The 24,950-nt window shown below is 51.6% G+C and overlaps 1 protein-coding gene across 1 annotated transcript in view; it reads left to right on the top strand.

Annotated features, from left to right (window-relative positions):
• fat4 (FAT atypical cadherin 4) overlaps window positions 1–24,950 on the top strand; it is a 69,238-nt gene that overhangs the window by 24,342 nt on the left and 19,946 nt on the right. Inside the window, exons 2-6 of the mRNA XM_068740645.1 lie at window positions 12,578–12,709; window positions 17,250–17,511; window positions 17,637–17,987; window positions 19,094–20,016; window positions 20,789–20,963. Coding sequence (XP_068596746.1) covers window positions 12,578–12,709; window positions 17,250–17,511; window positions 17,637–17,987; window positions 19,094–20,016; window positions 20,789–20,963 — 1,843 coding nt within the window. The remainder of the gene's footprint in view (window positions 1–12,577; window positions 12,710–17,249; window positions 17,512–17,636; window positions 17,988–19,093; window positions 20,017–20,788; window positions 20,964–24,950) is intronic.

Here is a 24,950-nt window from a genome sequence, read left to right as displayed (position 1 = left end):
CCACAGCGCCGGTTCTTTAACACTTCCTCTTGGAACAAATCCACGATCAGCTGTTCTGCCTGCATGCGTTGCAGCTTTGACCTCTTTACTCGTTGACTTCCATACGCGTGCAGCAACAGCAACTCTTCCAACAAGCGATGCAGGCGGCGGCGGCGGCGGCGGTCAGAAGACAAACGGCGACTTGTGTCTAGCAGCACGGTCGGTCGCTTCCCCTCCGAGACTCGGCGTTTACTACAAAACAAATAACAGGAAGCTGCGCCGGGAGACTTGAACAATCCCCGGCCTTGTGTTTGGCTCCCGACCCGCTCCCGCTGACTTGACTTTACGACCTCCCTCAGCCTCGTGTCGCCTCGGTCAAAGCTGGCCTGAAGTGGTTTGACACGAAGCAGCGCCTCTGGCTATTGTTCGGATCACATTGTGACTCGCGGATCATTGTTTGTCCAGCTTTTTCCCACTTCGGAAAGAAAACCCAACATCGGGAAGTGATTGGAGAAACTTCTTGGTACAAAAGACACGAAAAATAAAAATCAGATCTTGTTATCAGGTGGCCGTTTTTATTCGGCTTAAACAAGCGCCGCGGAGCTCGACTTGGGAACCCTTGGTGCCGGTTCGGATCTCCTTCGGAGAAGAATATTTTGTTTCCATGCACATTTGTTGAAGTGGTCTGCTAAAAGCTTTCCTCCCTTTGAAGCGTCTCGCTCTGAAATGGAGAAAGCGACGGCGTTTGAAAAGCGTCGGCGGCTCTTCGCTGCAGTAAACACACGAGTCAGACGGCTATTTTATCCGTTGTAAACATTCCTCTGATTGATCATCCCGGCAGCTGTTGTCTCCGAACTCGCCCTGGATTTCATTAAACGTTTTCTTACGTTTCAGCACACGTAGCAGGACCGAGACGAGCGTGCGGCGCGGGCCCGGCTGCAAATCCAGCGCAGGTTTACAGACGCGGTGACGCTCGCGCTCGGTTGCACGCCGAGCTAAATCCGGCTCAGCTTTGTTTGTGTTCTAAATCTGAACGTTTAATTAGTGTCAATAATGATTTAATTATCCCATTCGTTTTCCTGTCATGGGTTGCAGGGAGGGCGCCGCGCAGCGGGACTCCACTGGCGTCGCTTTTGTGGGATGTGTGGAAAATAACAGAGCTTCGGTACCCTGAAATTTGACGACCCCTCAGTCGCCTAATACATCACCACCGAGCTGGGAGAGCAGGCCGATTATTGAACTCCATATTTACGCTGCTGAACTTTACGGAATACCGGCCGTGTCCCGGCGTGGAGCTCGGGAGCCTTGGAGCGCCAGCGAAGATAGAAATAAAAACAGGCCGAGCGAGCGAAGGCGGAGAGAAAACTGATTACAGGCCTTCGATTTCCAGCCCGCACAAGAATCAACATATTATAACATTTCAGAAATAGATGAGAGGCGACTGTCGAACAGAAAATAGCTCGGCTCTCCCTTCGGCAGCTCCGGGGCGTCGATCTCGATCTCGTCCGTCGCTCCTAAAAGCAGACTGAAGCTCGTTTGGGGTACTCGGGGTAAAGGCTTTTACACGTTGCGCTGACTCGGCGTGACTTAGGCACGATAAACGGCATCTGAGATCTGCGTTTGTCTCCGTGTGTGTGTGTGTGAGTGTAGGTGAGATAATCCAGACTACGTCAGCCGGGGTTTGGATTCCGTCTGGGCCGCGCTGACTGACTCACGTCGGGGTTATCTTAAGTCTCTAAGATAAGATGGACGGTTCTCAGACTCCCACGCTCTCACCGTTACGCCGCCGCCGCCGACCTCCTCGGCTCCTTTACCTGTACGCAGCGGCGATATAAATCCACCTCAGCCGTGGGAACTTATTTTTGCCGTAGATAATTAGCGAACGGCCATACGCGCCGCGATGCTACCCATTCAGCAACTGCGACCCGCCAGAGCGTCGTTACGGATACGCTCACGTTCGGACGCGATTGCGTCGCGTTCCCCAACATGTTGCCCTTAAAAACGTTCCCAAGCTCCCACGCAGGCGTCCCGACTCACAGTGACAGGCACCATTCATTAGCGTCCCTTTATTTGTCCTCCCCGTTCGGCCTTTCCCAAACAACGGAGACGAAGACGGCACCCACCGGTGTCTAATGGCCTCCCCAGCTGCTGACGCACTATTTGCGGGACGCTGCATGTGCGTCTTCGGGGGCCATGATGGATCGTGGATGAGCGAGGCTAGCGTATATCACCCCCCCCTTCCCTTTCCTCCCCCAAACACAGCTGCCCAGGCCTCGGCGCTTCGCTGCGTGAAAAACAAAGACGCCGTGGATATAAATGTTAGCGTCCAGTCCCACCTGAAATCACTCAGCGGCGTACGGAGACGCGCCGCGCGGGCCGCGGCGTGGGATGCATCGTCCACCTCTGGAGCGCCGCTTGACTGTAAATTATCGAGCAGTAGTTCCATCTGTTGACAAGCCTCGAGGCCTTGAAATGATTATCTGAGAAAGACGTGGAAACATATAAAGATGTCACTGGCTTGTCGCTCGTACTTCATATATATCATATAATATATATATATGTATATATATACCCGGTCTTGCTCATCTTCAACGCTCCGAAAGACGATAAACGTTGATTTAAAGGTGCCTCGACATGCACGCGGCTGATTTCTGCCAATCAGCAAAGAGGTTCAGCTGCTTTAATGATTAAAGTACCTGAAAATAAAATATGTATTGATTATTAGCACATTTGGAGGAGGAATATTGTGTGCAGGATTATTAATCTTCACCTTTCTCGCCCTGAATCCCGGCTTTCAAACTCAACTGGCCTTTCAGTGAACGTCACGTCAAACGTTCCCGTTGACGCGACGGGAACGATCGTCATCTCGATCGTCTTGTGTCGGAATGGGAATGTCACCGGAGCAACGGTTGCGTTTTCGGAGCCATCTTCAAATAACCCTTCCTGCGCTCGCCTCTCACACCTAAACTCTCTTGTTAGAAGTCCAGCCGGGGGTTAGTCCTTTCGCTCGTTTCTCTCGCTAATCTGTTCCTGATTTATATCCTTAGTTTTGCAGAAAACAAACAATTATGTCAAATTCCTTTTCACGCCGCGACGGAAAGCCTCCAGTCCATTTGGGGTTTGTTTCTCGTGAGGCCGTTTGGCTTTCCAGTAATGATCCGGGGCTTTCAAGGCACCCACCAGACCGGGGGCGTGCTGTCGACAATTCCCCGCCTGTCTGCTCTTAATCTGGATTAGTTGATTTTCTTTCCTGGGATTAACATCTTGTGGTTCAATTAAACATCACGCAGCGCCGTGAGTCTGAATCACGGAGCGGAGCTGAAAAGGCTCCGCCCCTAGCGGTTCCATTTTAGCTCACAGCTGTTAGCATGAAGCAGGAAGTTAGCTTGCTTTGACTTCGCATTTATCGGACCTGTTCATACGCTTAGCTTCTTTGCGACTAATGATTCCGGTTCACGACCTTAATGAGGCCGCATTCGTTATTTATAACGTGAAGATATTCCCGGGTATCTATTAGCATTTAAAGCTATCGAGCCTGTTGTGTGCGAGCAGAAAGTTGGGTTTGAACGCCGCGAGGTCGGCTGGGGAGATTTGGGATTGAAGAACTCGAATGAGAAACACCTGTTCAATAAATAACGCTCGGGTGCTCTTGAGAAAAGACGCTCGTTGGAGCCGCGGCCGCTGAAACGGCGCTTCCTGCTTCCTGGCGGCTGTGCAGCTGCGATTGAGTGTAACGTCGACACAAACGTGACGCAGGAAAAGCCTTCCCTGGGTGGAAAGATGAGACTCCAACGGTCCGCTGTCAAAATATCTGTGGCGTCGGCATCGGCCGATGAGTAAAGAGAGAGAAGACGAGAGGCCCGGCGACCTTTAGGCCTTGCTCCTCCCGGTTTCTCTCCATCCTCGGCAAGCGGTCGGTTTCGTCCGTGCGTGCCGGGCCGGATCAGTCGAGGGGGGGGGGTGGATTGAGGTGGAGGTGGTGACGCTTCCTGTCGGTGACTGGATCATGTGTGCCACCGTGAGCCCTTTCACCCCGACGCGGCCCCTCTTCAACCCGCTCCCACGGCGAGAGCTTTCCGCCCCGGATGACGTCACAGTAATGTTCCGTTCAGGGGTCGGGACGCGGTTCTCGTGTTCTCGGCTTCGGCTTCTGTTTGTTTGTCTGTTAGCAACTCAAAAAGGTGCAAACAGATCTTGAGGAAATTTGCAGGACAGGTTGGGAATATTACCAGAAACAGAATCCGCCGTCACTGAAAGTGTGCTTTTAGTGAATAACTAATAATGACATCAACGTGGATCTAATTGATAAAGGTTTGTTTTCATGCCCGCCCCCACTCTCTCGCCTTCCTTCGTCGTTTGCCGGCGATATTGATCGTGATGTTTGATATTCTGTTATCGCCGTTTGACCAAACGCTTCCCCGGCTGGTAAACAACAGCTTTTAATCCGACTGAGCGTTTTACAATCCCTTTGTTTGGGCGCTTAATGGCTTCTGGTTTCGCTTCCAGAGTCGCCAGAGGGACAGGACAGCATTGATCTTTTTGTTGCTTGAATTAGATTCCTGAATTCCTGCATGTCTGTAGAAATCCCTCCTTTTTTTTTTTTTTTTTATTGGTGAAAGTATTCGGGATTTATTCAAGCAAGAAGCGGAGAAGAAATGAAGAACTGAAGTTGCCCCTCCTACTTTTATTCCCACGAGCCATAAAATACATGTCAGAGCTGCAGGGAAAGGTCGACTAACAAATGACTACCTTGTGCTAAACTGGGGTTCTGACCCCGGAGAAACAATGCAACCGCTCTGAGGAATTAATCATTGCACTCCGACCCGGAACGCTGACCCTCCGAAACCCCCGGAGAGAACCCAAAGGTGTTATGGACGATAGCGGAGCGGAGAGAATGGAGGAGGAGAGTGAGAACGGAGTCTTACAATATGAGCCGCTTCCTCTTTCAGGGCGTCTCTGCCTTTTATGAGTTGACAATTAATAGCCTCTGTAGGTTTCCTGAATGGGGAATTGAGACGAATTGTCTCCCGGCCTTTCGGCTGCATTCAAGCGTGTCGCCGGACAAAAGGAAAAAACCGCAGAAAAAAGGTGATGGAAGCTGTGAAGGGGAATTACCCACGGAGCTGTTCTCGGAACACTTCTTTTTTTGTTTGGAGGACATGGGTTCCATAGGAAGGCCCCCAAACACACACACACACACACACACACACACACACACACACAGCAGCACGGCTTTTCCACTTAAAATAGACCGGTGAGAGAAAACAGATCAAATCCAGGCTGACGTTTGTTTGTTTGTGCTCGACGTCTGAAGACAAAAATCATTTTCGTTCGCACAGAAATGGCGTGTTCTACGTCAGTGGCCTTTTCCTCGCAGACAGCGAGGCATTGATGTTCAGGCCGCACCGTAAATCACGAAGAGGGTGCCTCAAATTATGTGGAGCTCTAAAGGAATGGGGAAGCGAGGCTCTCCCTCCGCGGAGAAAGTCCTGGATGGCGTCCATGAAATGCAAAGGATGGCGCTGGCAGTGGCGATGAACAGTGGGAGATAATGAAATGTGCAGGCAACATGGGAAGGCCATTGAAGTTTCTTTTTTTAATCCGCTAATGATGCCTTACAGCCCGAGGATTCGTCTTTGGCCACAGGATTTCTTCCCATGGTAGTTTGTCTCGGGGGGGCTGAAGAGCAAACAAATGGCCTGTTAATTAAGATGGATGGAACTCCTTAAAGGCCCATCTTCATGATAATGAGAGGGTTAAATGCGAAGCCTTCACAGAGCTTCTAATGTGGAAGTTCATGTGGACAGGGGCGGGGCCAGTTCACCGCCAGGCATGTATGAATGAGCATGCGGTGGCGCTCCGTGTGATTGGTGCACAGTCTGCATTTTCATCCGTTGTGTGTGTGAGGATGAAAAAGATCACAATGCCCCCCCCCCCTCCCCGCCGCCGGGAGAGGCCGTCCCACATTGTCCAGTTGTTTAGCAGAGCTTTTTCTTTAGCAGCGCCTCATGTTGAATTCATCATTTAGGTTGTTTATTTGTTGTTGTTGTTTTTGCCCCTCATAATGTGTGCGTTTTCAGACCAAACCAGATGATGGTGGAATTTCAGTGTGATGTTAGCATATTAGCATCCCTTGAGCAATGGAAACATTCCGTTTAGCACGATGGCTAGCATTAGCGTCGAGCAGCGGCGCCTAAATAATGAACAAACCTCCGCCAAGCAGCTCGTTCCCCTCCCCACCCTCCTCTGTAACTGGTTGCTTGATCGCGTCTCGATTTAAACCCTTTTGCGGTTGATTTTCTCGCCGCATCTCGTCGACACAGATGCGGAATTCTTTGCAGGTTTTCATTTCGTTCATACAGAAAACAGAATAAAGGTCGGAAAGAAGATCCGTAAATAGTTCTGAGTTATTTTAGTGCCGTCAGCAGGGGCGCTGCGTGACCGTCAGGGGCACGGGTCAGCCACAACTCCGACTACCGCTGGACCCCCTTCACGCACACACACACACACACACTCTATATGCCCCCCCCACCCCAACATCCCAACCTTAACATTCGCAAAATGTCTTTCACATAAACAGAGCCATGGGGGGGGGGGGGGGGGGGGGCTGCAGCTTTTCACACAACAATCCAAGTCCTGTTTTGGATTAAAGCTGGATTCTGCCCCCCAACACACACACACACACACACACACATGCACTTATATTCCTGACCGACTTCCACGCCTCCTCGCGGCCGTTCAAAGCGACATGAAGTCAAAGTTGGCCGTTAGTGTGACGATAAATAAAGACAAAGCTCCAGGTTTCTGCAGCGGATTGTCTGATGAGCTCTATTGATCTGGATCCAAGTCGTATTCTGGAGACGATAATACAGGATGTCTGAATTTATAGGGCGACTCTGGGTCAACAATAAAACAGCAGACCAGGATCGAGTCACAGCTGATCCGGATCCCAAAGAAAACCGCTGAGATGCTGTTTTCCCTGAATAACGGTTGAGCTCATAATGATCCAAATGGGATCCAGGTTCCAGGGACGGGACTTCAGGGTCCGGCCGTCGCGGGACGCTCCCTCCTCGTGACATCACGGAGAATCGGAGCTGCCCTGGCGGAGGCGTTCACTTCCTGGGTTCTGTCTGGTTGTCATTTATTATATCCCCCCCCCCCCGTCAGCCTGAAGAGCTCTGCAGACAAATCATGTTTAGAGTTCAGGCTCGAGTTCAGAAGTTGAACGTGGATCTGACGCTGGCATTCTGTCGTGATGTTTCTGTGCGTTCTTATTCTGATTAGCACGCTAACATGCGAGCTACGCGGGAGCCTCCCTTCCCTCTGATGCTACCCGAGCCCCTGGACGTGATGGAAGCCAGAGCCAATGGATTGATAATGGAATCAGACATCATTACCACGGGGACAACCCAGATTCCTCGGCTGAGGAACGAGCTTGCCGGCGAGGGGGAGATGTCATCGCAGATGTGATTCCGTAATAATCGGGTCGGATCCAGACAGAGATCCTTCGCTAATGCGTTCCTCGTCCGCTCGGCTCGTCTAAATCTCGTTCGTTTATCACCGGTGGACGGCAGCTCTGGGACGGACGCCCTCCTTAAAGCCTCTCGCAGCTCCGGCTTCAGCCCGAGATCATTTAGAGTCTCTCTGTCGGAAAACACCACCGTAATTAGGAGCCGGTCGTTTCAGGGGAACGTCGGCAGAGAAAATGTCATTTACGAGACAAAGACAACGATGTGGCGCCATAAAGTTTAAAAAAAAGTACGCAAAGCTCTTCTAACCGCTTTCAGAGAGTTAAAGAATGATTTTTTTAACCAATGAAATATGCTGCAAGTCAAAATGTTCCCTAAAGAAGGTGAAATATGCAAATATTTAAGTTTCTAACACTGTTTTTGGTTAAATGTTGTTCATTTAAGCGCCTTTCTGAGTTTTTAGTGCCGGAAATAATTTAAGAAATCACATTTTTGTTCTATTTTGAAGGTTACTTTTGAGCAATTACAAACAAAGTGCTGTGTTTTCCTCCTTTCCTCGGTCCGTGTGGTTTGAATTCCGTAATTGGAGGTAATTATAGAGAGAATGGCACGATAGGGCCGCCGACTCCGTCGGGGGCACCAACATGGAAACCGATAGCTGATAAAAAGAAAAGCTCTTTTCTTACCCTTCGAAGCGTACGCTTCACAAATTGGCTAATTATTTTGTTTCTACCTTTCATCTCGCATGGAGGAAATGTTTGTTTTGATGTTCTTCTAACCTTATTTTTTCCACCCAGGGATCCAGATTGCTGAATTTAATAGGCTATGCTAATTCCTGATTGTGCCTTTGTATTGTGCTCCGGCTTTAAGGAGAGCTAAATCTTGTCTTGCCACCATTAGCTCCGCTCTGATCTTGCACGAGGTCTAATTAAACTTAAATCTCCCGGGTTGACTAACGGAGGAAAAAGTTTTGCTTCCTTATAGCGCAGGGACGCCGTCTCCCGGCTGGACACGGCGACCGGCCTGCGATGTCCACGTGGGCTGATCGTCTGGAGCGACGGTCCGGCTCGTTCGTTCTTCTGGATGAAATGTCGCACCGGAAGCACTCGGGGATGCGAGCGTCTCCAGGAGGCCCCGCTGTGGACTAGCGATCGTTCAGTTGGTGAAGTGGTCCTCTGAGAGGACAGCGATCCCCTTCATTAAAGCCACTTGTCTGGCGTTGTTGTCCCCCCCCCCCCCCCCGAGGCCGAGGTCCTCCCTGATCGTTCGCAGGCTAGCCTGTTTTGTTTTGTCTCCTTTTAGCCACTCATGCTATATATTTTTTTCTTTCCATGGCACTGCCGTGGATTTAAAGGGGGGGGGGGGGCACTTGTGCAGGATGTGATCGCATCCTGACTTCCCTCTTGTGCAGTGTGTTGAGGTTTGGCTGCCTTCCAGCTTTGTCTGATATTTTCCCGGGCACATTCCCATCTCCGGCAGGCACAAATTCCAGTCTCCGGAGCGCGCTTGCACGTTGCCGATCCCGACGACTGCGGTTGGAAGATGAATCGCTCTCCGGGCATTTGTTTGACAGATCAAGCCAGTGGCGATTGCGTGCGTGTCAAAGGCGCCCTATGGAAGAGATCGCTTTGACCTTGTCTTAATTATTTAGTGCTGTTAGAGCGCCGAGGCTTAAACTCCAAGAGTCTATTTAGATTCTTCCAAACAGTTTGGAGAGCAGGAAGTAAATGGACGCCTTCACGGTCTTTGTCTGCACGTCTCTGGAGCTGTTGGAACCTAATTGTGCTGAATGTGGCGTTTCGTCACCCCGGTCCCACTTTTCCAACTCTTCTTTCAATCGTCAGACGTGCACGGATCACGCCAGACGGTTTTCCGATCAGGCGAGGCAAACCCAGACGAGAGTTTAAGCTTTTCCTAGACGGTCAGTAATCCAGGATGACTGATTCCTCCGTACGGCACGCCGTTTCTTAGGTGGCGTTGGGTGAAGTCTGCGTTTTAAACGAGCACAAAGTGCGGCCGGAAGCTCCCGGGACTTTTCGGGTTCATCCAGGCAGCTGTGGGACTTTGTTTGGCATCCACGCCGACCTGTGTGAGCCTCGCCGTCGGCGTTTGGACGGGATGGGCGCTCTGTCCGGTGGCTTCTCAGCTCCGCTGCTCGCCAGCCTGAGAGGGACCGTCCTCGTCGCCCAGGCCCGGCTGAGGCGTTCGATGACCGTCCTGTCGTTGTGAAACAAACATTCCGCCTCAGATTGGATCGGTTTGGGTCGTTTATTCATTACACGCCTCTAAGTCGGTCAGATCCATGCCGATTGTCTTTGACGACGTCCTTTCGGCGTTCGTGTTTCACCGCTGGTGACAAACGGACTCGACCGGCACGAGATTCTGGTTCTGACAATGATGAAGTGTTGGAATTGTTTCTCTTTCTATTATCAGTGAGAAATGGATGAAACAAATCATCGGGTCTTAGAGGAACCCGACCCCGCCCTCGGCCACGGCGTCTAATCGGCCGTCGGGCCACGACTATTTCCCGCAGGCGCCGCGCCCGTCTCCGGCTTTAACGACGGGATGAACTCAGCGTTTAAAGTCCGACCTCGGCCTCACGCGGCGCTCGGTTAGCATCGTCTGGTGTGGAAGACATATTTATGCTAATGATGGGGATTTGAACCTTTTTAACTCCGAGGCTCATGCTGGGCGCAGCGACCATGCTACTCATCCGCTTCATCAGGCCCTCTACCGGTTATTAAAGGAAAGCGAGTTCATCGGCGACGGCCCACGCCGTGCTCAGACTCCGGATCGGTTTCCCCGTCCTCCTGTCTGCACACGGACTTGGCAGAGCTGCGAGTGCGAGTTGGTCTGAAGCGGGAAACGCTTTGCTCAGACGATGCGTTTACCTTCGGCTGAAACCGGACCGTGGTCCCCCCCCCCCCCCTGCTGTGGATATTGCTTTGCTGCTGGATGGAAGACACATTTCGTTCTATTCGGTTACTGCTGAGGTGGAACGTCGGGGCTTTCATGTCTGCTGTCTGCCTGGAGGCGAGCAAGCGTTTTTTTATCGATGCGAAATGCGACCGGACGACGCGGCAACAGGACGGATCTAGTTTCTCTAGCTCTACCTCTGAAGCGGCGGAGATGGACGCTCCTCGCGGCCGACGGGAGGAAGCTCTCCGGCCTCCCAAACGTCTTCCCTCGCCCGAGGTCTCGTAACCGACGGCGCTCGGGAACGGCTTGATGCGTGAATCGTTCATGCGGCGCCATGAACATGAATAATGAAGCGCTGGCAGCCAGAGAGCAGCACCCGAAACGGTAGCCGGTGCAACACAAGCCGCCAGCTTGTAAACGAATGTGTTTCACCGGGGCAGGCAGGTAGAGGCCCCGCCCCCCTCAGCCTTCCTCGCTCCTGACCTTCTTTCCTCCTCCTCTGAGTTTTTCCACCAAACTTCTTTGATATGCTTCCCGCTCCCGTGGGAACCTGCGTAATGCAAACTGGAAGCACGAGGCGTAATTATTTCTCTCGACTGCGCTTCTCTCCTAATTAGTTCGCTCCTCAGAAGTGGGCCGTGCATTATTTACACATCAAGGAGGACACGCAGGGCGGGAAATAAATATTCATCGTTTGTTGACTTTGCCCCGGTCCCTGGGCTCCGGCGCCAGCCGCCATCTTTGTTTGACTTCCACGTTGTTGCCCCCCCCCCCCCCCCGGACACAATCCTCCGGGGTTTGGTAGGCGCCGTCCTCGCCGGTTGGACCGCTCGATTCGGACTCCGTTTCAGCCACGTCTCCCTGAAGCTTTTAGTTCTGGGTCGTCTCTGGTTAAGTTTTGTTCTTCTTTCGTCTGACAGCGGTGGGCTATGAATAAGCAGCTGTATCTGACCCCCCCCCCCACCTTGGTGGTCCCACGGCCTCGAGGCCCATTGTCTGCTCTCCAAATGCCCGCTGGGAAATGTGAGCCTCGAGAAGCTCCGCCCACTCCACCCGTTTGACGGCCCTTCGTGGTTCATGTGGTTCACGGGGGGGTCGTGAAACAGAGGTGGGGGGCGTCTTGTGATGCCTGGAACAAGAATTACCATAATCACTGTCAACATTAATGGAGATCCGATCACTGGAGGATTTAAACACGCCTTTTCTGTATTTATAGAGGCAATAAACGGAGAACGTGCAGCAAAATGTCTGTTGCGATTCCAAAGCGAGGGGTGTTTGTGTTTACTGGCTTTGAAATGCATATTTGGGCGAGTGGATGAGGCGGAGGGGGCTGCAGCTTAAGAACATCTGACTCTCAGGGTTCCACTTTCCCTCCGACGGTAGCCTGGCTGTGGTCGTCCCGCTATCGGTGGTTTCCCTGACAGACGCCCGATTCCCGTTTATTGGGAGCAACGGCTCCGCATGTTAAATCCCAGGGCTCGTCGAAGGGAGGCAAAGTCAAGGTGAGGGTCCTCTTTGGGGACTTGGTCGGTGCCGCAGAGTCGGAAGCGCACGTTAGCCGAGAGGCAGATAATCACGGAATTGGATGCCCAGATATTCAATAGTTGAAGCGCGTTAACCTCGAGCGAGGACGCCGATCTTCCAAGTGCGGTAGGAGATCACTGGCGTTCCCTAAGCGGGCTCCAGCGGGCGTTTGTACATGAGGAAAAGTTAAATGTCACTTTGATTTACTTGAATTCTTGATCTAATCATAGGGCTCGGCCTCACCGCTGCTGCATTCATATGAAATCTGGCGTTTCGGAGCCGGACTCGCTGCACGGGACGAAGTTTGTCTACATGGGGGGGTCTGCGGTCGACTGTAATCCGTGTTTATTATAGTTTCAAAGACATGAAAGTGAAAATCCCTGAGCTCCAGTTAGTTTGCTTTCCTATTTCACTCGCTGTAAGTCTGTATGTTAAAGAGGCTCAAAGCCGATCTGTGAGCAGTCGACGACCCGTAAGCTCCACAAGCAACGTCCGCCTCACGTCCCGTTGTCGTTCTCCGTGGTCTTTGTTCTCCGTTGTCGTTCTCCGTGGTCTTTGTTCTCCGTTGTCGTTCTCCGTGGTCTTTCTGCAGCCTCTTCGTTAGCTGAAAGCCAGGATGCTTTAAGCTAACGGGCCCAGTTTGGCAGAGCTTTCACGGAAACTCTGTGTTTTTTCTTCCCCTGCAGGTGGAGATCACGCTGCAGGACGTCAACGACAACCCGCCCGTTTTCCCGAATGATATTCTTGATGTGACCATTGAGGAGAACATCGGTGATGGGTTCAAGATAATGCAGCTAACAGCCACAGACGCAGACGAGGTAATGGCTCCCCAAGTTTCTATTCTGTCGATGCTGCTCTTCTACTTCCCTCTGGCCGTTTTGCACTCCACTGGTTTCAGGATAGATTTCCCATTCCAATGGTGTGGGAACCGCGATACATTGATATGGGTCTTTGAGGCCGAGGCACCCAAAGGCGTTCCCGGGATAGATTAGATACGTAATCCCTCAGGTCCTCTATCCCATGTGCAGCGGAGGCATCCTGATCAGATTAAACCACCTTCTCGCCCTATCTCTGAGCCCAGCCACCCAATGGAGGAAGCTGATTCCATCCGCTTGTGTCCATGAGGTCATCGTTTTGGTCACGACAGAGCTCATGGCCTTGCGTCAGGGCTCGGATTTAAATCAGATCTTAACTCCGGAGCGTCCCGAGGGTCTGATTCAACGCTTCTCTTCACGATCCAGAGGCAGCAATCCAACGTTTTTCTGGAACGAAGACCTCGGACTTTGAAATGTCCGTGCGTCACACTCGGCTGCAGAGAGAATCACGTCATCTGCGAATAGCAGAGAATTAGCCTACATGGGTAATCGGTTTCCCGTCCAGGCTTCACTCATCGTAGATTGTAAACCGTTGAGTAATCGCTACCGTTGCATCGAATTGGAGATTTTAACCCTTGAACCCTGTCAACGCACCTGACAACACCAACCAAGGCAGATTGTGCTGCCTCACCTCCAGGCTCTGGGCGTCTCCGTATAGTCACCGGTTTCACCAACGATTCCTTTAAGGCGCCGTCTTTTGCTACGTTAGGCAGGAAATTGACATTAAATACCGAAGCAAGCCAAAGACAGGTCCCGCCGGCTACGCCAGCGTCTGCGGTCCCTCGCCAACGCCAAAGGACACAGACGGAGTGGATGGAAAAAGTCAAAGCGGAGAGAAGAGGGGGATCAGAGAGAGAGAGAGCGTGGACTTCATTTTAATGTTAAATTACGAGGCTGCGCGTTTTTTAGTTTTTTATTGCGCAGCTGTTACCTCACCCTCTTCTCTCTGCTTCGAATGTGAGAAACGTTTTCTCACTTCTGGCCCTTTTTCTGAAGACTTTTGCAATAAACTTCCCAACCGGAAAGGTCCGTCTTTTCATTTGGGAGATTTAAAGGTCGTCGTGCGATTCTTTTCTGTATTCCACCGCTAAAGGGCTCTCAGCTTTGATATTGAAAGGCTAAGTGTATACAGTATTTCAATGCCTACCGCTTCCTCATCTGTTTTTTAAAAAGCATTTCGCTCTGACATGAACCGTATGGCTTGGAGCCATTTGTCCAAACACAATCGTCCTTTTCATGCGCGTGTAGCAACAGAATAAGTCCAGAGACATTGGGATTCTTAAAGGCCTTAATTGAGGGGAAGCCACGTTGCGCTTCCTGGAAAGAAATCACAGAGACAACATTTTTACAGAAGCTGCTTACTCCAAATGTCAGAGCTGCTATTACGAGGCTGCTAAGTGGCTCGCTTGGAGCCAGTTACCCGGGCAGCCAAGTCGCTGCCCACATCCTTACGCAGGAAATTTAAGTTTTGCTGACACTAAGCGTACAAAACGTATCCGAAGCCCTCGTTGAGAAAGCCACATGTGTGAACCAGCGCTGAGTAGCCAAGAGCGCAAGCTGTTGGCCAGCTGACACGCTCAGATTCTGACATCATAATGATCCCATCCAATTTAACAGTGGTACATGTGGGATTCATGTGTGAGGCTATTAAAACGCTGTTTCTACGCATCCTTTCTTCTTCTTTTTTTCCCCTCCCATACCCCGGGAAAAGGAAGAGGTTGCTTTAAAGGTTGAAAGAAAATCGACGTAAAGCTTTTTGGACATTTGTCCAAAGTCAGACGAGGCCTCCGAGAAAAATGTTCTTCACCTCATTTGAAAGAAGTACGCCGTCTTTTATTAGAACTCTAACCTCACAGGTAAAAAAAAACAAAAAGAAAAACAACCTTTCATGATTAAAAACAATAAGAGTTTGAGGAGGCCTCCAGAAATGAGCGCAACCTCCTCGTGAGTTCCAAACGCCTTCGCCTCCGCTGTAAAAACATGCCTACTCAGTTTGAGGGCATTCCAAACCGATTAAGCAGCAGTTCAGCCGGTTCCCGCTCACAACACATTGTTTTCCTGAGCGTCCTGTTTTGATTGGCTCGCTCGCCCGTGGCCGTTGCACACAGGAAGCTCGCTATCCCAGCCGGCGCTGTCTGCTTCACACCTCTAACGCCTCGCAGGACCCGTGTGCTCCCAAAAACCACCCGTCTGCTAAATGAGTTTCCTTCTGCTCCGGTCTGGAAACGCCACCGTTTAATTGGTCCGCCCCAACGACCCGCGGCGCCTTCAGAGAGCCGTAAAGGAGTCAAACTGCAAAGGAGGTCAAGAGGGCGAGGAGTGTGTTTGCTCTGGAATGAGTGTGTGATCAGTTAGTTTAGTAAAGAGAGTGAGACAGGACGAGTTACATGATGAGTGCATTACAATGATGGATGAATAGACGGCGCTCCGCGTCGGACCGCTCCGCGTCGGACCGCTCCCTCACCTCCATCGCTCTCACTTTGAACCCGATCTGAAAAATTAATTGGCAAACCGCGGGTGTGGGTTTCCGGACTGCAGCTTAGGTGGCTGATGGGATTGCCAGATCTGGAGCCGCTGATTGATGACAGCAGGGTTCTTAGATGAGCAGAACCTCGCTCCATGCTGCTTGTTTCATTTTCTTTTCCTTTTTTTTTAACCGGGTCTGGATCTCTCCACGGTTCTCTGGTAAAGCAATGAGAGGCTTGATGTCGGAGCAGCTCAGTCATGAACCTGATGTCCTTACATTCATACGCGGGTTCTTAAAGGTGACATATTCTACCCTTTTTCCACAAGTTAACGCAGTTCTCAGGCATTTATATGAAATATTTGTGCCAGTCTTTGGTCAAAATAGCAAACAGATGCTGCAGGACAGCGTCCGTCATTTCTGTCTCAAACAGCTCCGTCAGAAACGCTCTAAACCCGGAAGAAAAAGTACGTTCATAGCGAGCACGCGCACATGCTCGCTACCACGGTAACCGTGAGTCGACGTTTTCAGCACACACGAAAACATTTTAGCCAATTTTCGCCGGAACATTACCCATTTCATGCATGAATATAAAAATATGCTAGCATCAAGGACAAGCATGCTAAACAGCAGCAAGCATGCTAAACAGCAGCAAGCATGCTAAACAGCAACAAGCATGCTAAACAGCAACAAGCATGCTAAACAGCAACAAGCATGCTAAACAGCAGCAAGCATGCTAAACAGCAACAAGCATGCTAAACAGCAACAAGCATGCTAAACAGCAGCAAGCATGCTAAACAGCAGCAAGCATGCTAAACAGCAACAAGCGCCGCCTCAACAGAAAGTATCAAGGTCACGTTTTATGCTAATGTCCCCAATTTTTTTGGCCTAAACGAAGAACTGCTTGATTTTTGAGAGCGTGTCTTGCATGCGCAGCAATTATTGCAGCATTTAGCTAACACTTTCTAGCCGCTCTACTTTGTTGCCTGCATGCAGAAACATGTGAAACGTAGTTTGCAACTTGAGCGCCGTCGTCCACCGGGGCGGTAAATGTGTCAATACGCGGCTCCGGCTTAACGTGGAGCCTCTACATAAGCCTTCACATTGTCCAGGGAAGATCAAAAAGCAGTGCCGAGCATCCGACATGGAGGAAAGAGACTCTTTTAGCTTCGCTCTTAACCAGCCGTAACCGGAGCTTCGTCTCGCTGAATGGCAGCAGCTTTTTTCTCTTTTGGCTGAAGACACGGGGGTGAGACAGTCGTCTGATCTCTCATTGTCCCCGGCACAAATATAAACGTCAGGCTCCGGCAGCCGTCATATCGCTTTCAGCCCTCCTCTCGTATTCGGAGGCCCCCCGCCGTGGAGGTCACGCGCGTGTTTTTAGGCGTCCGAGGTAACAGACGCTCGTTTCGCTGCGTCTGTGCAGAAACAAGTCCAAAGACGGCGAGTCCGACTAGAACGGCAGTCGCGTCTGTCTCTCTTTTTCTTTTGCTCTGTCATCTCAACAAAAGAAGAATGTTAATGTTAATTTGGTGCTAAATGCTTTTGTTATTGTTGCGCAGCACATTTCCGTCCTCCGTCAACACGCTGGCGTTCCTGTCTTTCCAAGCAGCAGACTAGCCGGCTCTCATTTGGAAACACGTTGGATCTGGGATCTGCTGCGTGAGCGTCTCAGACCCACAGGCCTCCTCCGTCCCCCGTGCGTCTCGGTGAAGACTCCCAATCAGGCTGGACTAACTAGCCTTTGATCTGGAGACGAGACATGTCAACCTGATTTCCTCCCAGCTGGAGGAACTCTGATGCTCGTAATCAAGATGCTCTTTGTTTCTCCTGCGGCCTGAGAACTCACAACGTTCAGCAAACTGCACCTGACCTATCGGCCTCCTTTACTCGAGCCCCGCTCGCTTGATTCCGGAGGTCATTTCCGAGCCGTTAAAACAAAGAACAGTCCCAGTTTTGATGTTTCGTGAATCTACATTTGTGCTCCATGCAACCTGGCGTTTCATTTCCTCCCTGCAGGGCCCCAACGCTCTCGTGACGTACACCATCATCAGCGGGGCGGACGACAGCTTTCGAATTGACCCCGAATCCGGTGACCTGATCGCGACCAAGAAGTTGGATCGGGAGCGGCGTTCCAAATATTCCCTGCTGGTTCGCGCGGACGACGGCAAACAGTCGTCCGACATGAGGCTGAACATCACCGTCGAAGACGTCAACGACCACACGCCCAAGTTCTCCCGTGTTACGTATTCGTTTGATATCGCTGAGGACATGGCGCCAGGTACGAAGCACCTTACAGGCCGATCTCAGACTCGCCGGTGCCGGCGACCCGACCCAACTGTGGATTCATTGAAGCCGCTTGGTTCTGTAGGACGGTAAGTTTGATCCGTGCGCTGTAACCTCCAGGCTCCATCGTGGCGGCGATCCTGGCCAGCGACGCCGACTCGGGGGTGAACGGCGAGGTCACCTACTCGCTGGATGAAGAGGACGAGGACGAGACCTTCCTCTTGAACCCGGTGACTGGCGTTTTCAACGTGACCCGTCCGCTGGACTACGAGACCCAGCAGTACTACATTCTGACGGCGAAGGCCCGGGACGGCGGGGGCCAGGCCGGCGCCGTCCGAGTGTACTTCAACATCATGGACGTGAACGACAACGCCCCCGTCTTTAACAGCAGCAGCTACAGCACCTCCGTTTCTGAGAGTCTGCCACCTGGATCCGGGGTCGTCACTGTCGGCGCCAGTGATGCTGACGATGGTAGGTACCGTCCACCGTGGAGATCCGGTGTGGGGGGGTCCGTTTCTATTCCTGGGAAGTCCACCGCCTGGTTCTCCACCAGCCTCGTCTCTCTGACATCGTCGTCCTCGCAGACGTATGCGTAAATAAAACCTGCCATTGTTAGCGTTTCCTAAACCCTGACCTCCGACCCCCCCCCCCCCCACCCCCAGCCGAGTTTGATCCGAGTGGAAGCAGCCGTTTGATAAGTGTGCTGTAAATACACGCTGGCGTGTGGGAAGGTTTCCACAGACGCTCGAGTGTTTGGCCGGAGTTCAGGGTTCGCTAGCTGCGCTGCGTCGGTCCGTTCTGTCGTCGGCGCGCCGCCGCCGCCGTGACGAGAACGGACCGTCAGCCTGGAGGACAGCGGTCGCGGCGTCGGCGCCGGCGCCAGATGTTGCACCTGGACAATTTGTGGAAATGGATGTGGATAAGATCTACGAGTGGTAAAACGAAATATTTAACAATGACATGGAGAACGATTGTCAGCATGCGACCTCGTTCTTTCAGTCCGAGGTCGTGCTGTTGTTCCTCAGAGATTTATAGATTTATATATAAAGAAACGGGCTGAAACGGGTTGACCTCGCCTCATCTGTTCAGCCGCAGATTTTCAAAACCACTTATTTTAAGTTTGGCTCCAGGATTCGGAGAAATCCCGATTTTAATCATTGGAGAAAAATATGAATATGATCTAAAATCTTTTGTTGTTGTTGATGGAAGAAGACTGACTGCATATTTGATGAACTGCCACGATTATAAAGCGACTGTTTTGACCATAAAACAAAAGTTTTTTTTCTGGCAAACTTTTGCTGAAATGTTTCTCTCAACTCCGGAGATTATTATCATAAATTCTAGTTAAGAGAAAAATTTAAGGATTTGGGTCTTGAAGACTTGAAGTTCTCACTTTGGGCCGAGACTAGAAAGCGCTATTATAATAGTCAACAAAAACAATGGCTCAGTTTTTACTTTTATTGTGTCTTCCTGACTGTTTCCCAAATGTTCCCTTCTGTAGGCAGTCTAACCCAAGTTGAGAGTAATTCTGTCTCCATTATTTCCTCCTTCTAACCTTCCTTTCTGAATGTTTCCAGGCCCGAATGCGGCGCTCCTCTTCAGGATCGCGTCTGGCGACCCCCAGGGCCACTTCGTCATCACCGAGGAAGGAGTCCTCCAGACCAAGAAGGCCTTGGACAGAGAAGCTCAATCCTTCTACAACCTGGTGATCACCGTCAACGACCTGGCTCCGCCTCCCGCGACCCGCTTCACCAGCACCACCCAGGTGTCGGTCATCCTGTTGGACGTCAACGACTGCCCTCCGACCTTCACCTCGCAGAAGACGACGTACATCCAGGAGAACACGCCGGTGGACACGGTGGTGTTCACCGCCCGGGCCGCGGACGCCGACAGCGGACCCAACAGCTACGTGGAGTACGCCCTCAGGGGAGCCTTCGGTAGCAAGTTCAGCATCGGTACGATCGACGGAGGCGTCAGGTTGGTGGGCGAACTCGACCGCGAGGAGCTTTCCAACTACACGCTCACGGTCGTGGCCACAGACAAAGGCGAGCCGCCTCTGTCGTCAACGATGGACGTGACCATGCTGGTGCTGGACGTCAACGACAACACGCCGAGCTTCTCACAGAACATCTATGACATCGAGATCGAGGAGGACACCTTGACTGGGACCGACGTCATCCAGGTGTTCGCCACCGACTCAGACGAAGGCGCCAACGGGCAAATCCGATTTTCTCTCTCGGGAGGCAACGCCAACTCTGACTTCAGGATGGATTCGGTGACGGGCGTCCTCTCGGTGGCGAAGCAGCTGGACCGCGAGGCGCGTTCGTCCTATTCGCTGCCGGTCCAAGCCGCCGACCGCGGCGGCAGCCCCCGGGTGGACAGCGCAACCGTTAACATCGTGCTGCTGGATGTCAACGACTGCTCGCCTGTGTTTGAGCTGTCTCCTTACACCGTCAATGTTCAAGAGAACCTGGAGAACCTGCCGGAAAATGTCCTGCAGGTGAGTTGTTTTCTGAACGTTAATGATGTCCAACCCAAAGATGCTGAGGTTCTCCTTGGGCGTGACCTTTGGATAGGATCAGAAATGAGACAATAAGAGGGACAGTGAAGGTTAGACGTTTTGGAGACAAGGTCAGAGACCGGACTTCAGTGGTTTGGACATGTCCAGAGGAGAGACGGGGACTATATCAATAGAAGGATGCTGAGGATGGAACTGCCAGGGAACCTAGAGGACGACCCAGGAGAAGAGACATGGACGTAGTGAGGGAGGACATGTTGTGAGGACGATGCAAAGGACAGGGTGAAGTAGAGAATGTTGGGTTGCTGTGGCGACCCCCCACGGGACAAGAAGAAAGAAGAAGAAGAATGATGCCCGACCCGCTCGAGTTCGGGAAGCAGACAGGACTTATTGAATGAAAAGAAGGCGGAGTTTAAAGGACAGTTCTCAGACCTTTAATAGGTTAATGTCTTAACCACATTAGTTGTTACCAAGCTAATAAGTGCAGACATGTGAGCAGGGCACGAAACCAAGAACCACCGTGGTCTGACTTAATCCACGCAAATATTCTGCTGACATGATAAACTATTGATGATAAACTATTGATGATAAACTATTGATAGATTACTACAATTTGGGTTTTACGGGATTTCACCGAAATACGACTCAACTGGTTTCATCCCAGTTGAGTTGAGCTTCACCGTAAAGTTTTCTTGTCTGCGCTGCTCTTCCTGTTCTCAGACACTCGGGAAATGCTTGTCTCTCGGTTTTCCAGGTCGTAGCCAGGGACGACGACCACGGCGCCAACGGCCAGCTGAGCTACATGCTCACCGGTGGGAACGACGATGGCGCCTTCAGCCTGTCGTCCAGCGGCCAGCTGAGCGTGACCCAGACCGTGGACCGCGAGGCTCTGGGGAAATACACGCTGCTGATCACCGCCACCGACTCAGGTGAGACGCCGGCCTCGCCGCGTCCTGCTTTCCGTTTTAGGATCTCTGCTCTGGGTAAACTTCATCGCCGACCAAATGTCTTTCATAATAAGCAAGGACAAGCATTCCGATTTCACCATTGTCTTTTTGTGTGGCAGCAGGAAGCTAAACATTTGGGAGTTTTTAGCCTGGAAAATGGCGGTTGTGTTCTGAGCCGTTCCCCCCGGGAGCCGTCCCGGCGGGTTCGATTGAACTTATTTGGATACGGCTTGTTGTAGCCAGATAAAAGGTCTTCTTGTTATTGCGTAGAGTTCCTTTAATGCCACATGCGTGTCCCGGCCGCAGCCCAAACACACGGTGCCTCACTTAAGTATACGTTTCCCTTCGCTGCTCTGGCTCGGCCCGCCGCGGCCCGACTGACCATGTGACCGGTCACAACGGGGTGTATTTTTGACTGCGGACGAACTCGGTGAGAATTGGGACGATTGTCTTGTTTGGGACGAATGTCGGCTTCTCCGAAAAGTGACAGAAACATTTTTGGGTAACATTTAAATGACTAAAGTAAAGTATAAATAAATGTTTGAGAATTTTGTTTGTTTGTTTGTTTGTTTCAAGTTAGCCAACATGCTAATTAGCGCTGGATTCACAATGCGTCCGTATTTAGAGCCCCGACAGCCGTTCCAAAATGTTTTGACAAGACATTTCAGGACAACAGAAGGAGACGAAGAACAATAAAATATCCACACCAAGAAAAAACCCCAGAATCACAGCGCTGGCCAAATTAACCAGAAGCATTTTCACATTTTTGAGGCCTCGGCAGAGACAGCGGTGTGGGGGGGGGGGTTCTCTATCTGGCAGGGAACGTCCAAGGTGGAACGCCTTCTATGCTTCCCTGTGTGGCTTTCCGTTTGTGTCTGTGCCGGTCTGTGCGAGTCTGCATGCGGTAGCGAGCGCATCCTGCAGGCGCATTGACGTGCACCGTGTTCGGTCACATTTATTAAAGCGAAGGCCCGGTAAATCCCTCGGCCCCGGCCCATGGCGGCCGATACGGCTGCATAGGATTCCAGGTCTTTCACATGCCGCCGGCGCGTCGCTCCGCCGCGCCGCGCTGTATATGACCTCTTGACCTTACCAGATAAAGAATTTGAATGAGCATCCCTATTTAAATGCAGGATCTTCATTCTCTTGGACGGCAGCATTAACCCGCCGGTCCTGCTTCTTGATTAGCTGAGTAATGATTGATCTGCCGATAACGCCGCGCTGCCATAACTCTTTCTTTGGCTCCGTTCTGGAAGGTTTTTGCCGGTCTGCACCGGAGGGGCTTTAACAGAGCGCTGACATTCTGGATCAGCGCTTTAAATACTTTGCAGGAACAATGTGGCCCTGCAGAGTTTCTTCCCATCGCTTGTTTGCCCTTCTCCGTTCCCCGGTACGCGTAAACAATCGCTGGATTTGAAGGTTTGTGTAAATAGCTTTGGTAAGTAACGAAGCGGTGCGGGTCGGATGGCCAGAGCCGCCAGTTCGTCTCCTCTGCGGTCGGATTAGCACTGAACCTGATTCTAACTAGCTGTTGTCCTTCCTGTTGGACGGAAAGCCAGCGTGCATGTCCTCACTCTTTGCAGGGACACATTTCAAACCTTCAAAGCCAATCTGCCGCGTCTGGGGAAGAAATGATGCGAAAGCATCGACTGCGACGGCGAGAGTTTCGGTTCAGCTTGACTGATGTGTCTGAGAAGCGCTCCTATCTGGAGATATCCCCGTCACTCTGCTGCTTGTTAACTGTGAGAAAACCTCTGTTTGCTCTGTTGTAGTTGGCAAACTGTGTCCGGAGTGGTGGGGGGGGGGGGGCGCACCCTGCACTCCGAGGCCTTTCATGGCTGCAGGACGGGTCGCATTAAAAGCAGCTTTGTCGCAAAGCAACAGGTTCTCAGAGGCGAAAAAATGTCCATTTTGCCTCGATGCCGTCCAATTCTGCCCCCCCCCCCCCCCTGAGTAATGATGTGTCTTGTTTACGTTGTCCCTTAAGAGCACAATCCAGTCCATAAACAGCAATTAAGCATTTAGCCTGAAGGTCCAGGCTTCAGATGGGCTGTCTCATACATTTACACGTTCATCCGTCTTCCCTGAGTCAACTTGTCCCGGACGTCCCGGTTTAATGAACTCGGTTATTTGGACATCTCAGCATCGATAAAGCATCATTCAGTGTGTGTGTAGGGGGGGGGGGGGGTAGAGATTATCCCTTGTGCCAGCAGAGACACTCAAACGTGCTTCTTAGTTTGGCTTAAAGCTTCCCAGAGGTGGCTGCTGCTGCTTCCTTCAGTCCCCCCCCGGGGAGGCTTTCGCAGCAGAGCGCCATCCTAGCAGCTGCAGCGGTCAAAAAAACAGATCGCTTAATCGTCATTCAGACATGTATTTGTACCCCCTCTGGTTCAGGAAGTATGTCCGCGGCACCTTCGTGGAGGTTAATGTGATTTGTCTGGTGGTAATGTCCACTAATAAGGTGCTTAGCCCCCCCCCCCCCATGTGTGTTTGGAGGCACTGCTTTCTGGCTTGAGAGGCTTTAAAGAGGAGGAGGATGGCAGATGGTCGGCCGCTCCTCGTTGGTCGCCGGTTCTGAAGCAAACCGGTGCGATCTGAGCTAACAGCCTTCGGACGTTAGCGTCGGAGCTGTCGACCAATCAGGGGCACAGAGTGGCGTGATGCAGTGTGCATGCCAGGCAGTAGTTGGCAGTGTCCCCTTTCCAAGCGCACCACCATAGAACATAGACAAAACTCTCAGAGAGTAAAATTGTTTAATTTTAAGGAAATACTTTTTAAATGATTAGTGGGGGGGGGCGTCTGTCCCTCCTCAGATCTGTCCCCGTGTCACCAGTTTCTAACAAGCGCTTTGACTTCTTTCTGATTGTTTTTTTGCGTCGCCCTCAGATCTGTTGGGAATGTGCAGCCTTAATTTAAAAGGCGACGGCGTTTTTTAGATTCCATTAAAGCGGGGAGGAATCCGAGCGCTTTGAGCCGGGAAGTCGGTCGCTTCGTGTGAAACGAGGTGCGCTGACGCCAGCTACTTCATCCCACCGCGGAATGGGCTGACGTGTTTCCATGGAGACGGCCCTCCACGCTTTATCACCGGCACTTTGCTGCGACTCTATTTGATATCTGCGCCGCTTCGGTGACTCTCTTGGGGCAAAACCACCTGATGGAAACTCGGTACCACGAGGTCCAGTCTTTGCTTTCCTGATTGAGGGAGCAGCCTCTTCGGAGCGGAACTCTGTTTCTCCTTGTGCAATAATAGCCACGTTGGGATTTGGATCACGCACACGTGTGACGAGCGGCGTGCGCTTCCGGAGCCGCTTTATAACCGTTACTTATTTTAACAGATGGAGCGATGCCAGCCTGTAATCATCAGGAGAGAGTGCCAGCTTTGCTTTGCTAAATGACCTGAGACTAACCCCCGAAATAAGATTACGCTCAGAAAGTGTGGCGGCGCCTTCGGCGACGGGTCTGTGATCTCCAAGGTCCAGGTCAAGACAAGGTGCCGATCGCGTGTCTTTAGATTCACCCGCGTGGATTTGCGTGGCGTCAAACGTCAGCTGATCACATGTGCAGCGTTTAAAAACCCGCTGTAGACGTGAAAGGGAATAAAGGGCCCAGCAATGGAAAGAACACCTCTGTGACCGCGGTGTATGGCAGCCGCCGGCACCAGGCAGCTGACTTCCCCTTGCAAATTTCCACCAGCTCTCTTTCCGTGGCAAAATGATGTCATACGTCGCATAACGGTTGGCCAGGTTTCGCTCAGCCAGATTTAGCCGTAAACTTTCGCCACGCCCCCCCCCGCTGCGGCACTGCGGGGTGACACCGCCACGAAATCATTAACCCCGACACTCTAGGACTGTTTGGATGGGTAACTGGCAATTTGCTCGGAGAGCATTCCTCTTCTGTTGAGTCACTACCCCCCCCCCCCCCCCCCCCCTGAAGAAAAAAACGACAACACAAAATGAAGCGGAGGACGGA

Source organism: Brachionichthys hirsutus, chromosome 6, assembly GCF_040956055.1.
Source record: "Brachionichthys hirsutus isolate HB-005 chromosome 6, CSIRO-AGI_Bhir_v1, whole genome shotgun sequence".
Lineage (NCBI taxonomy): Eukaryota > Metazoa > Chordata > Actinopteri > Lophiiformes > Brachionichthyidae > Brachionichthys > Brachionichthys hirsutus.
This window is presented reverse-complemented; position numbering and strand designations above follow the sequence as displayed.